Below are 15077 nucleotides of genomic sequence, written 5' to 3' on the forward strand. Positions count from 1 at the left end.
GTGTTGCAGAGTGTCAGCTTGCAGTGGTGTAGAGTGCATTAAACTAGAGTGCAGTGGTCAGAGTGGTATAGAGTACAGTGGCGTAGAATAGATTGTTTCAGAGTAGAGTGCAGTTGCATAGAGTGGTGAGGTGCAGGGTAGAGTGCAGTGGTATAGAATGCAGTGGCACAGAGTGCAGTGGCATAAAGTAGATTATTTCACTGTAGAGTGATTTGGCTTAGAGTGGAGAAGTGCAGGTTGGAGTGGAGTTGCATAAAGTGGCATAGAGTGTGATGGCATAGAGTAAAGTAGTGTAGAGTGCCGTGGCATAGAGTGCAGAGGTGCAGAGTAGATTAGAATGATGTACAGTGTATTGATGTAGAGTGCAGGGGCATAGAGTTGAGTGTTACAGAGTAAAGTGCATTAGAATAGAGTGTATTAGTTTAGAGTGCAGTAGCGTACAGTGCAGCGTTGCAGAGTGGCAGAGAGTGGAGTTGTGTGGATTAGATTGGTGTTGCCTAGACTGGAGTGGTATGGCGTGCAGACCAGCAGAGCGCAGTGGTGTAGAGAGGCGCAAAGTGCGGTGGCTTAGAGTAGAGTAGTACAGAGTAGAGTAGAGAGGCATAGTGTGAAGTAGCATAGAGAGCAGTGCATAATGTGGAGTGGTTCCGAATGGAGAAGAGAACAGTGGCATGGAGTGGCGTAAAGTGGAGTGATACAGAGTAAGGTGCGATTCTGATATATTCTGAAGTCTATTTAAATGTTGTCATGTGATAGAAAAAACTCTTTCCTAACCCCAGTATCCAGCAAGATTGTTGCATAAATCCTCTTACTTTGAAGTCAGAAAAAGGAAAGTAAACACTAAGTTCCCACCGAAGACAGAGCCTGACATTTGACTTTGTTCTTTGAATGCACAGCAAATATGATAAGATAAGAACAAGATTTACAGGCCTGTTTACAGAAAGGGAGCTGTCGGCAGGATACTGTAAATAAGGTTTTGGCAAGGGAAGGGACGAATTCAAGCTGCATGGCCTAAAACAAATAAAGCCAGCAAATTGAAAGCAACAAATTGTGAGTTACAAACCACAAGGCCAATGGCAAGCAACGGGCAGAATGCATTCACAAGGAAGCACTATGAATTTACTTAAAGTGACAGGTGTGGGATACTTTGTGGGGAAAGTCCAGTATTTTAGTCCATATCTTGCAGAGGTTTGGCTACATCAATCACCCAGGTAGTATGACAAGAAGACCTGGAGTAGTTTCCATGTTGCAGGATAGGTCTGTACACCCATTCTATCAGTTTGCCACCATTTCCTATGGTACAGAGCTTCTGGCACACCTCTTGTAGGGTTATTGCTAGGTAGCAGACATGAAATAGGGCATTTAATAATTATTTAAGGTGGTTGTAAGTAAGGAGTTGACCGGGGTGAAGATGGTAGTCTGCCACAAGGGTTTAGTAGCTCACTGTTCAGAAACAAAGTCCCCAATTTTAAGACACCTGCAACATGCCACTGATGGAGTTGCTCTAAGCACAGCCATCCTGTGCGAGTGGGAAGGCTTAGCAAAGGTAGTGCAGGAGCATAGGGTTTCTTCGTGTCAGTGAGTTTACAGGTTCTGGCAAGGCAAGAGAAAGCCATGCATGATAACCCCGGATGGTGATCCATAGAATGGTCAGTAGGAAACGATGAGCAGTGCATTAAGCGTTCCTTAAAAGTTTTTACTGGTAAACCCCATCTCATGCAGGGAGGTGGGCAGAAAGCCAGTGAGCCACCCATTGGACATCTGCAGCTGAATAAAAGCATTCTAAGTCCAGAAGATCTAATCCACCGCAGTCACAGTTAGCTTTAGAGTGGAAAGAGCTCCCGATGGCACCGCAGCAACCAAATCAGATGTGTGGCCTGTCTGAAGAAGGAATGAAGGACGAGCAGGGGAAGGTTTGCAAAATAATACTATCATTGGGGTAGCCCACCATCTTCACTAGTGCCACGTGGCCTTTACAGAAAGCAGAAGAGAAGACCAAAAAGCAAACTGGGCTTGGAGGGACCGTTCGCTCTGCCAAGATTTTCATCCTGGAAATCAGTGTAAGAATGGTAGATATTAATCACTAGGTATCAAAAGGTGATCTGAGATCTAATTGTGTATGAAGGCGAAAACAGTGCCATATGTTAAAGAAACACTAATTACATTTTAAAATTTGTAAATTTTGTTTGTGCAATTTACATCCCAAATATTTTGAAGATTCTATGTGTACTTGGCACTTAGGGATAACCTAGATCTCTAGTTTGGCTTTTGCTCAATTTCAAAACCATATAAAGACATGGACTAAGCGGGCAATTGCCTTGCACAACCTTGCAAGGGGTCTGGCCCCTGCTCACCCTTCACAAGCACTAACAGCGAACCATTGCACCAGAAGAGTTTGCCAAGGTGGATGGGTGTTGATTGTTCAACCACTTGACAGTGCCCCTTCTGTTTAGCTCCTGTGTGCAGACAACTCCCCAGGTACCCAATACCTTCAAATAGTCTTGGTGGACCCATCTTGTCTGATTTTAGGAATTGTCCCACCTTGTTCTTCTCTTCTTTATTTATCCAGTTTGATCTCGATTTCATCCTACTCTTTTATTATCTTTGATTGGTAGTCCGGGCTCCCATTTCTGAGATACATGTAGTCCCAAACATACACTCTAGTGCAGTGAGACTACAGACAAGTTATGGGTACATCACATCCTGTCATTAGGTGTGAGACTGACACCCACACCATCTGCCCTGCCTCTTAAAAAAAAAAAAATAGGTTGAAAGTCCATGGGCGGTTGGGGTAAGCCAGATGTTTTTGTTCAATTTGTTTAAACTAGCATAAGCTTAATTACCTTAATGTTTCCCAAACTGTTTGCCAGGGGTTTTGAAATGTTCAGAAACATAATCAAAATGTTGCTGTTACTTTCTCTTCAGGAAAGATCGGGTAGATTTGGGTAGGGGTGATGGCCTTGCCGTGAAGGGCATTAATTTACTACTGAACAAGGACGTAATGTGACACCTGAATGTAGCATACCAGGAGGCAATCACAAAAGGTCCACAGTGAATAAATAGTGCTATGTTAAAAAAAGAGTACATAAATGCACTGACAACATAGTGAGGCATGGCCTCTCTTGCATGTGTCTGTAAAACTGACGTTTGTTCTTGAATTTTTGTCCTGAATTTTGACCCTTTGTCCTGAATTTTTGTCCTGAATTTTGACCCTTTGTCCTGAATTTTTTATAGTCCTGTCCAGAATTTGCTTCAATGCCAGGTGGTCACCCTAGTTATAGTACTAGTTATTGGCAATCCCCAGACTAGGTCAATGTGATGATGAAGGCACATAAGTAGATTAAAGGTCTGAGATGTCATTAGTGCACAAATACGTCACTTCTCGTTTGTGCTCTCCTTCACTTTTGTCCCTCCTCTAGGCCGTTGTCCATTGTAGCGTTGCTAGGGCTGTAAGTCTGTGCGGGTAGTTAGACTTGGTTCTAAGTTGCCAGTTTGGATATCTTTGAATCAACACCCCAATGAATTTGCTAATAAAGCATGTCCGAAAATTAATAAACTATGTATTACTTTCTGTTGGTCTGAAATTTAGAAATGAACTAGATTTGCACGGATCCTATACTGGATTTGTAGTTAATCCAGTTTTTATTGGGTATTAGTCTTGTGCAATTAGGAAGACCATTCCATACATTTACTTCAGGGCTTTTAAATGTTTAACGTTTTCTGCAGGCATGCATGTTATAGGCCGCTGGAGTACTAGGAAACATGGGCTGCCGGTGCCACACCGTGCAACCCTAAATCAGTCCACCCCCAATCCATTGGCGTGCGATATTATTACTTGCAGAGAAGAAATATGTATTTCCTCTAACTCCCTTCCTACCTCAACGTTCTCCATTTGTCAACTCCTGTTCATTTTAATTGCGTTCATTCGCTGCAATCATTTATGTGCTATTTTAGAGTCCCAGAATAGCCATATGCTGCCATCTAGTGTTTGAAATCTGGAAGTGCTGGTATAAAAATCAAAGTATCTATTTATGGTTTTCCTTTGTGTCTACCACTGTTTCTGGAGTCAAACTTAGTTTTCCGTGGAATGGATTAGAGGTGAATTGAAGAGCAGCGAGATATTCGAGTCTAAGTTTTTGGTCATACCAAGTTCCCTGACAAATGATTGGGAGAAGAAGGCTGCAAGAAGCTTTCCTTTCGACAGACTTCAAGAAGTATAGTTTTGTTTATATTGGTCTTTGCCCAGTTCAGAGAATGTATATTTCCAGATTGATTCGCTTAAGTTTCTTAAAAGCTGTTTTCTGCACCGCAGAGTAGTTTAGTTTTTCGTGAATTGCTTCAAAAATTGGCATTCACGTAGAAGCGCCTGGTAAGCTTGTTAGATCATGAATCCCATCACTGTTAAGCTCGATTTAATTCAACCCTTGCCTAGACCCATAAATCGAGAGAAGGGAATCCTAGCAAACTGAGTTAAAATAAAAATGGCCTTCCATACACCAAAGTCAGAAAGGTTATGATGGGTTACGATGGGTTTCAAGGATTGAGGATATTACAGCAGAAGAGGCTTTGGTGGAACAAAATGCTAACAAGGAGGACTAAGAAATTATCACTTATTATGTTGACATTTGAGTCTTTCCCAGAAAATATTCTTGCCACGACATTTAAAACCCATGAGCCTAGAGAACCTCAAACAGAATGAATCTTGGAGAGAAATGAGAGAGCATAACCACTGAGGTTCTGGTTAGCAGAGCCTCAGTGAGACAGTCAGTCATCACACAGGGAACACATACAGGGCACACTTATGAGCACTGGGGCCCTGGCTGGCAGGGTCCCAGTGACACATACAACTAAAACAACATATATACAGTGAAATATGGGGGTAACATGCCAGGCAAGATGGTACTTTCCTACATGTGGGCCCCCTTCCGGGCCATTCTTTCCTTTCGAGCTAATGCAATAGGGTACGAGCAGCAGCTCATCGCCGCACTCTGCTTCATTTTGAGGTCAGGCTCGAACCCCAGACCATAAGAGCCACCCCTAGGGCAACTTGTCTGAAATGTGTGGTGAATTATAACCTTAAATATTGAGAAGGTGTTTGACTCTTTAGAATGCGGCTGTGTTTTTTAGGCCTTGTCAGAGTTGGGATGTGGGTGGGACTTCCTCAGCTGGATCTGTCTTTTTATTGTCCAATCATCAGGCAAGGCTGAAATCAGGTGATGTAATTTCAGACATCTAGAATAAAGACACAGCTCCAGTCAGGATTGCCCACTCTCAACCCTGCTACTTGCCTCGCGCTGGCACCCTTAGATATAATGCTTAGGAATAAGCTCCAAGGATGGGTTTTTGGAGTGTCTGAAATAGAACATATTTTATCAATGTATGGTGATGACATGCTGATTTGTCACAGACCCACACGTGTCACACTGCTCCTGACAAAGCTCGACACAGTTGATAAAGTATCAGGCCTACAAACCATTTGAGGCTAATCTGTGATACTTGCCATTGGAGTGCTTGGTAGGTCAACTCTCAGCTGACCTCCGTGCATTGGGTCTTGGGTGGAAAACCGACATTTCAGATACTTGGGTATGCTGGTGACCCGCACTTTGGAGAAACTATACATGCGCGCTTTGGATAAGGTCAAACCAGGCCTAATTTTTTCCATCAGGCTCTGGAGTATACAGCTTCTTTCAATTCTGAAGCGTACTGCCTTTGCTAAAATAAGGTGTCCCTGCTCAGTTGTCTGTATGTGATCTAATATTCTATGTTCCGTAATCCCAGAAACCCCTTTAGGGAGCTCAACAAGTCATTGATAACCCTGGCGCGGGCCAGTGAACTGTAGATTCAAGTGATCCACTCAAGTGAGATGAGTGGATGGCGTCCTTGCACTCTCACACCTAGAGAATAATATTATTTGGCATGTCGGCTCCACCATGCGACAATAATATGGTCAACAGGGTACAACTGTGGAAAAATAGCTCTGAAGGGTTTAGTACTGAGGATTCCCCTCACAGTACTGTTGATGAGAGTTGGGGGAAGGAAGATAGTTCTACAGCTGCCATCCTTCTCAAGGGAATTAGACATCTGGTGGCTGCAGCCCTTTAAAAGAATATCTCCGGTTATGACAGTGAGGCAGTGGAGTGAGTGGCAGTAATACCTTGCGATACCTGTATCCCTAGAGATATTTTTATTCCGTTTACAAAAGCCAAGGAAGCCTTTGTAGTTCGGCCAACTGAGTTTCGCCGGTACGCCAAGATGGTAGAAATTGTCAGCGGAATCTAGACGGACTTCCTGTAAGCCCCTAAACCCTCCCAAATGTTCACAGCCATACTACAACGCAGGGTCTTGGACAGATCTCCAACTTGAAAAGACACTAAAGGCAGGTAGAAAAAAAAGCGCCCTTAAGAGTAAAACAGCAATGGGCAAGAGATACAGAAATCCTAACTGCAGAAGTAGGCAAAGGCCTGCTCCCGGGTGGAGGAGAATTCAAGTAAAGCTTCATTTAAATCAATCCATCCTCCATCACACTATCTTGACCCAGTCAAACGTTCCAGGGTCTACACAGAGAAGACCTGTCCTGCCTTAGATGCAGGACCATCGGAGCATCCTTTTTTTTTTTCCCCACCACGTGGTCCTGTAGTGAATTAACCAGTTATTGTAAACATATTTTGTCAAGGCTATGCAAGGTAACACGTTTGTCCCTGGAGTGTACACCTAAACAGTGCTTATTGAGTGTAACAGCCGTCTTAGGGGGTGATGCACTTCTGGAGTCAGCAGGCCATATTGTGATTGCCTTTTAAATAAAATATGTTTTTTTTAATTTTTTTAAAACCAACCTGGTTGCTTTAAAGTCTGGGCTGTCTTCCTTTTTTAAAAATAAAACAAAATCCCTTTGTATGACCACTAAAATTTCCCTTATGAAAATGGGTTACCACCCTGACTCTGAAGTTGGTTACTTGTCAATGTTTTGCAACTGGCTCACTGTTCAAAACATTCATACATAAGCTACTGAAGTGGTATTTGGAAGGGATGCCAAACCAACACCCCCTTCCAAATAGCAATTTGGTGTCCATTTCTAAACATATTTAGGGGTTCAGAAATAGTTTTCCGAATCACTCTGTGTTTTAGTTCACAAGCAGCATCTTTGATTTACTGATTAAGAGGATTTGTAAATGCTATAACCATTCGTATACCTGGTCCCTTGTTCTGTCAGAATCTAATTGGCCTTGTGAATGCATATTAATGAATAAAGCTGATATAACTGCATTATAAAACAGAAAGATCTTCACAATGTAGTAAGGTGTAATTATTATTATACATGCACTGCAGAGTAGCTTCCATTTTGCTTGACTGTCTACCAACAGGGACTGCGTCCCAAAACAGATTCTGTTTAGTTTTGCAGTTTCAGGTCCAGCAGAGCATAGCACCTTTCAAGCCACCCACATCCTCATTCGTAGGCTGTTCACTAATAATGCAAGTTCCATGTAGGTTCAATTATGTGCAGCGCCTCAAGTGCAGATAAAAACAGCACTTCACAACAGTGCTCTAGAGGGCTAGACAAACTCCTATGTGCCTCGGCAGCTAGTTAAACACTGTACCAATGCTTCCACAATACACCAATATTTAACTTTGCATATCTCCCTTTCAAAGAAAAAACACTTGCCACAGATGTATGCTGATATATTTCGTTTTTCATTTGTAGGTTTGTGGGGGGTCGTGAACAATGCTGGAATCTCCACTTTCGGAGAAGTGGAATTTACAAGTTTAGACAAGTACAAGGAAGTGACTGATGTAAACTTGTGGGGAACTGTACGTGTAACCAAAGCTTTCCTGCCACTTGTTCGCAGAGCGAAAGGTAAGTCGGTTACAATGACCAATTGGTGTGCTGATGGAACGCTTAAGAGTCTGTGACTGTGTACTAGCTATTGTTAAGAAAATAATTATTGGAAACAACTTAAATATTTATTGAAAAAGAAAAAAAAATCATTTTCTAATTTATATAAATGTTTGAAAATATTAAAATTTGACATTTTACAGTTGAGATCACTTTGCCATCAGAAACTTAAACTCTCATGTAGAAGATAGATGCATATAGTTACTGTTTAATTTGAGCCAGTGGTTTCCGGTGCTCGGCACAGGCACTTAATTGCTAACCGCGGCACTTATGACAGTTTACTGCATGGTGGCATTGTTTGTTTTATTTGGAGATGGGTACAGCAACAGTTATTTATCAATACAACATGGATTGAAAATGACTAATGCTTGTCATACAATCTATTCTTATAGCTATGGGGGCCTGAAATAGTCTTAAGTGTCACGCTTGTAGGAGTGTGATGGTTAGTAGGTGTGTTTGTATTGCCAGCGTTGGCCGGGGCAGTGGAACAGCCCAGACCAATCTGTCAAGCCAGGTCCTATCTGAGCCAGAACACAAGCATCCATAGACCGGCTGGGCCCTGATTTATTGGAGCAGGGTCTAGACTGATTTGCATATGGCTGGGTGTGATCCGTGGGGGCCATGGTGGATAAAATAATGTTGGGATTGAATGCTACCTGACCGATAGCAAACATCCCCCATTACCTTTTGTGTGCTTGATAGATCACACTAAGTCCCAAAAGTATGGTACACATATGTCTCTTGCTCACTGTGCCACAGGAACCAAGCTACACCTGACTGAATAGCCTCAATCAGGGTTAACAAGTCATGGTTTGCTTATGTTCTGGGTTCAGAATGGACCTGGCTTGGCAGTTTGGGCTGGACTGTTCCTATTAGAGCAGGGTCAAGACTGATTTGCATATGGCTGGGTCTGATCTGTTTTGGCATGGCAGCAAAAGAATGATGGGTTGAAATGCAATCCTGAGCTATTTCCAGTGTTGAGACTAATTGCAAGTGTCCTTCCCCTCACCTTCTATGTGTTTAAGGTGCCACATTTATGCCTGGCACGAACAAGTGGATGGGAATGACCCCTGGAGAAGCCCTTACCAATGGGATAAAGGTTCCCAGGGCTAACCTTACCCAGTTTAGGCATTTTTGAATTGGCCAAAGTCTTCATCACACAGAACCTGGGCTCTGAGGGCTGGGTGTTTGTGTATGTGGGGAGCGCACTATGGTCATTCCAGTGTCCTCCCACATCTAATATCAAAATACAGTTTGATGCTTTCCCTGTACACACAACAACCCCAGACACAGAAGTCTGATAGAACAACTGAGATTTCAGTAACCAGAAATCTGATCCACACAAACTCTTTTGGCATTTTGTTTTCCTCCTTTGAAGTGCACCCTAAATGTTATATGTAAACCTAGAAGACTTGTCAAACAGGCTGTGACACTGTCATTTAAAAATACGCCCACTATGAATGGGTCCTGACTGGGTTATAAGACAGCAGAGGGGCCCTGCCAAGATGTCAGCTAAAACTTGCCAGTGACCGTGGTGACCTCTTTGAAGGTTGCCCCAAGGGCCACATGAAAAACCACTGTAGACCTCTCAAGCAGGATGAAATAATATTTAATGGCACGAGCAGAGACCTGTTCAGGAATGGGCAAAGTGGCCTCTGGCCCATGGGACCTCCTGATAGAGCCAGCTCTGTTCTTCAGAAAGTCTTGCCTTGATGAACTTGAACAATTCCTAAACAGCGCTGTTAAAAATTGTTTTCCTTGAATTTATTTTTGATGTACATGATGTGTGAGAGTCTATTACAGACATTTTGCAGAGTAATGTTGTTTGATCATGCTACATCTGTAAAGACTCAAGTTCAAAACAGGGGACCACACGTATAAGGGTGTTCTAGATATCATTAGCTGTAATATTCGTTAGTCTGCTGCTGTGTTGCAATATTAAAAGAACATGTCACTATTCCAGAATATTATATATAAACACATTTAGTATTTGGACCTGACCAAAGAGGGCATGAAAGAGCTGTAATTGGAATATAAATTCAAAGCTGTTCTGAACAGGACCGCCGAACATACGTTTGGCAACAGGCCCCCAAAATCCTTAAGACGTTCCTGGGCACTAGCCACTACTTGCCAAATTAGTTTTATTAAGAGGTATACTGCAATAGCTTCTTCCAAATAGTGCTAAGGTGCAAATAAACCAAAAAGCAGTTAATACTGGCAGAGGCTGCTCATTTGTTAAAGAGCCTTAGTGGTGAAATTGTTTCTTTCTAAAATTATCCACAGGTGTGCATTATCTAAAGAAACAAGGATTTTTTTAACGGCACACTTGTCGACCATATTGAATCTCACAGTTCTTCCAACATATTCAGCATTTACTTTTTCCCAAAGAGTCCATGCCAGCAAACGAAAATGGTCATTAGGATTGTTGATTTTCAAATTCAGGTACGAGAAGTATTCATGAAATTTGGGGGCAACTCTAGACATGCTGCAGATAATTGGCACCCTTAGTCAGCCCCGCAATTGCTGGACCTTACTCTTAGACCAGTCAGCCTTAGGGTGGTCATCCCCCAATGTTTGCCTCCATCCCATTTTTCTGGCCCTTTTTTTGCTGATTTTAGGACTGCCACTTTACCACTGCTGACTAGTGCTAAAGTGCATGTGCCCTCTCCCCTAAACATGGTAACATTAGATCCTACCAATATGCATATTTAATTTACCTGTAAGTCCCTAGTAAAGTGCACTAGAGGTGCCCAGGGCATATTAATTAATGCTACTAGTGGGCCTACAGCACTGGTGGTGCCACCCACATAAGTAGCCCCTTAACCATGTCTCAGGCCTGCCCATGCATGGCCTGTGTCTGCAGTTTCACTGCCACTTCAACAAGCCATTTAAAACTACTTGCTAAGCCTTAAACTCCCCTTTTTATACATATTAGTCACTCCTAAAGTAGGCCTTAGGTACCCATATGGCAGGGTGCTATGTAAGTAAAAGGCAGAGCATGTACTTATGTGTTTTACATGCCCTGGTGGCCTGTGAGGCATGTTCCTCTCATAGGCCAGCATTAGAACTGCCCTTCAATACTTTTTAGTGGTAGATTCTGATCTGAAAGAAGTAGCCCTGTCATGGTTGGTATGCACAGAATGGTAATAGAAAATCCTGCTTACTGGTGAAGATGAATTTAATATTATTATTTTAGACGTGCCACTTTTAGAAATTGGGCATTTCTCTGCACTTACTGCCTTCTGTGCTTACGGCCTGTCTCCAATCCACGTCTGGGCTGTGCTGGTTGACAGCTCTCCATGTGCATTCCACCCAGACAGCCATAAACACAGGACACTCGGCCCCATCTGCTTTCATTTGCATACTGAATGGGTCTCCCTGGGCAGGAACGGTGGAGGGGCTCTCATTTACACTTAAGAGGCCAGTGGCCTGACCCAACACAAAGGACTGGAAACCCCCCCCACAGGGATCCTGGCAGACAGGGCTGGGTTGAAAGGGGACCTTGTGCACTTCAAAACTACTCTTTGAAGTTTCCCCAACTTCAGAGGCATTTTTGGGTGTGTATACATACTCGATCTGCGACCCTCCAAAATCAGACACGTCTGGACTTGCAACTGGACTCTATCAGAGGGCCTGCCTGGCTGCCCACAGGACTCATCAGGACTGCTTTGCTGACAAGGACTGACCTTCTGCTGTTGCCCTGGTGCTTGCTGGCCATTGACCCTGCTGGAAGGAATCTGCCTTCCTCCAGAAGTGCTCTCCAAGGGCTTGGATTGAGCTTGCCTCCTGTTCTGAAGTCTCGGGCCACAAAGACTTCATGAACGGGAAGAAAATCCCAGTGCTTTGGTAAACCAACACAATCGACAGAACATCTGCAGAAATCGACATAGCGCCTGCCTCGCTGCTGAAAAATCACCACATCACCTACCCAATCGACGCAGCACCTGCTCCTCCTTACCAGGGTGTGTCGGATTTTCAACACAACGTCTCTGGGGGACAAAATATCCCCACATTGCAGAGATGAACCAAGGCTGCACTCCTGGAATTCGAAGCATCAACTTGCGGCGTGGAAAGAAACTACGCATTGTCTGTGCTGCGATGGAAAAATCTGACGCAGTGCCTTATTTTTCCACACATCTCATCTGTGGCTCCCAGTCGTTATTTTTGACGCATCCCAGGTATTGTGTGTTACAAGGATACAAGCACTGATTCTTAAGGATTGAGACTCATGTAAATCCTTAAAAAGTAATATTGGGACTTGTGCATATTGGATTTTGGTTGTTTTTGATCTTATTTTCTTTAGATAAATATTATCTATTTTCCTAAACTGGTGTGGAGTACGTTTTGTAGTGTTTTCACTGTGTTACTATGTTAGTTATTGCACAAAAACTTAACACAAGTTAAGCCTGCCTGCCTGCTCTGTGCCAAGCCACCAAAGGGTGAGCACAGGATAATTTAGGTTGTGTAGTGACTTAACCTGAGTAGGATTGTAGTCGCTACTTGGAAAAGGGTGTATATGCTTACCAACATTGTTTTTTTTTTTTTTTTTTTTAATTTTACATTTTTCTTTTTGCCTTGAATTTGGAAACCCAAGGCCAACTGTTCTTAACCTTTGGCCCTGGGACCTCTGTGGTGTTCGTGATCCCACATCGTGGGGTCTGCATCTGCTCAGAAAATATATTTATTAGCAGATAAATAATATGTATATAAATGAAGTTGGTATCCTCAGATTGATTTGTGGAAACATAGCAAACGGAATATGGACAATGGGTGGCTTCAAATGAATTTTGAAAAGCTCCAACCTCCCAGTAACGTTATCTTTTTAATATATATTGATTGTGAATTACACAAAATGATAAAACATTTTATTTGTTTGAAAATAATTGTTTCTGTATTTTTGTGTATTGTTTTGTGGTTCAAATAATCAAAAGAACCCAAAAATGATAGAATGCGAAAGGTTAAGGACCAGTGGCCTACACAACTGCCCATTTTGGTGATATGAACTGGATACCCCTTATCAAAATGCATGATTACACCATCTGCATAACAAAACAAAAAAAGAGCCAATCTGATGCAGAGGAAACGAAAAACTAAAGAGGAAGAATAAGACAAAAGGGAAATAAATATATCCTCTATAATATTATATCCTCTATAATATAAATGCACAATCTATAATATTATGGGAACCAATGAATAATCTGAGTGTAATTATTCAAAACACAGCTCATGATCCATTGAGCTCCAATTTTCTTTCAAGGGAAATCTAAGTGGCTTGTTTCTTTTGAAAACTGAATGCAATATCCCCTAGTTTGGCTAAATCGGCTTTCCAAAGACTGGTATCTATAAATGAATCCCTGCTTTGCTATACCTACAATCATTTAGCTTGAGGGAATAGAAATATGTTGTTTCCTGAAGGCATTATCACGAAGTGTGCACATATGGCTGTGAGTGTTGGCGTCATGGCAATAATAATGAAAGATGGAGAAAAATTGATACTGAGTTTGTGTTGTTGTGATATTTCCTCAAATAATAATAGAAAAATATGGGACTGACAACCAGTGTTAGGCCTGGCATCCTTGGTGTTGTCGCCTCTGACTTTTTTATTTTCTTTCTTTCTTTTTTTTTTTTTTTGAATAACCTTCTGACCTCCTGCTTGCTGACTTGATTTTTGTTGGTGTTAGAATGCTGGACACTTTACTACTGCTGACCCGTGCAGGTGCTCTTTCCCTAAATCATGATACCATTGGCGTCTCCAAATATTACATTTTTCATTATTGCAAGGCCTATCTCTCCCATATGTTAACATTGGGATTGCCTTACTATATTTTATAAGTGTCATTTGCAGTTGGGAAGAGATGGGACCCCCAAATTGGTGTCTCTGGAATCACAATTTGAAAATCACATCTTATGGTGAAGTCGGATTTTAAACTGTAAATCTGAAAAAGGCACTTTTAGAAAGCTGGCATTTTCTTACTTTAAATCATCTAGTGCCTTCTGCATGTCATTGAATAAACATCTGGGGTTGGCGACAGCTGGGCTCGTGTGCGTTTCTGCCAGACAGCCACACACAAGGAGCTTAGGTGTAACTGAGTGGCCAGCTGCATGTTGATGGGCCATCCTGGGCAAAATGTGAGGAAGAAGCTTACACACTTGCATGGGCTGGGTCCTGAGCCCTCACAGAGAACTGCATAACCCTCTGTATAGTGTCTGGAGTCAGGGCAGGAACTTTGTGCACTTCATAGGCCTCTCTTTGAAGTCTTCCCCCACTTTAAAGGGACCATTGGGTATATAAGAACTGGACCCCTGACTCTACCAAATCAGTTCACTCCTGGATGTGAGGACATTCTGCCAGGAAGGACGACTGCTGTGCTGCTGAAGGGACTGTCATTCTGCTCAAAATCTGCTGGACTCCTGTTCTGCTTGCCATGCTGCCCTCCTTGCCTGGGAGTGAGAAGGACTGGATCTGCATTTCTACATCCCCACAACCAAAATGACTCCATGGGTGTGCTGGCTTGCCTCCTGTTCTGAAGCCTCAGTGGTATCAATGACTTCAGTCACCCCTGCTTCAGCTTCTGGATCACGCCAATTGAGTCCTGCCAAGTGGTGCTAACCCATTCCTGGGCCCTTGGAAGTGGGTTCTGCAGCTGTTTCTGCCAAAAATCCATGCATCTGTCCTTGTGCTGGTCCGAACCACTCCATCTCTCCCGACGCATCGCCGCTGAGGACAAGACACCGCAATGCCTGCTGTGCAGCTCAGAATCCGCGCATCGCCATCAGCATTGATTCATCACCTTTGCATTGCTGGTTGCGCTGCTCGGCGACACATCACCTTCATTGCTAAGGATTCACCAACTGTGCAACCCTGACTGCGCTGATAGAACCGACGCATCTGCGCATCACCTCCTCTTCTCCTCGCATCAGGTCTTCAATGTCGACGCAGCCTCCATCCAGAGGTACTTTTGCAGCAGGACAAGGTTGGTCCCTGTATACAACCCGCGCTCCATCGCAGTCGCTTGACATTTGGGATTTGACCCAGTCTACCGCAACTATATAGCCCCGGTTGGTGCTTTAAGCTTCTAAGGACTATATATGCATTCGTTAAGAATTTGATTCTCAACTTCTACTGATTTGGATTTTTCTCATTTCGGTCTTGATTTGTTTTTAATTTGAGCTGTATTTTTCTAGC

The 15077-nt window shown here is 42.9% G+C and overlaps 1 protein-coding gene across 1 annotated transcript in view; it reads left to right on the top strand.

Moving 5' to 3' along the window:
- LOC138265445 (D-beta-hydroxybutyrate dehydrogenase, mitochondrial-like) overlaps nucleotides 1-15077 on the top strand; it is a 58173-nt gene that overhangs the window by 36397 nt on the left and 6699 nt on the right. The window contains exon 4 of the mRNA XM_069213158.1: nucleotides 7700-7852. Within this exon, the coding sequence (XP_069069259.1) occupies nucleotides 7700-7852 (153 nt within the window). The remainder of the gene's footprint in view (nucleotides 1-7699; nucleotides 7853-15077) is intronic.

This window comes from Pleurodeles waltl, chromosome 11, assembly GCF_031143425.1.
Source record: "Pleurodeles waltl isolate 20211129_DDA chromosome 11, aPleWal1.hap1.20221129, whole genome shotgun sequence".
In the NCBI taxonomy this organism is placed as follows: domain Eukaryota; kingdom Metazoa; phylum Chordata; class Amphibia; order Caudata; family Salamandridae; genus Pleurodeles; species Pleurodeles waltl.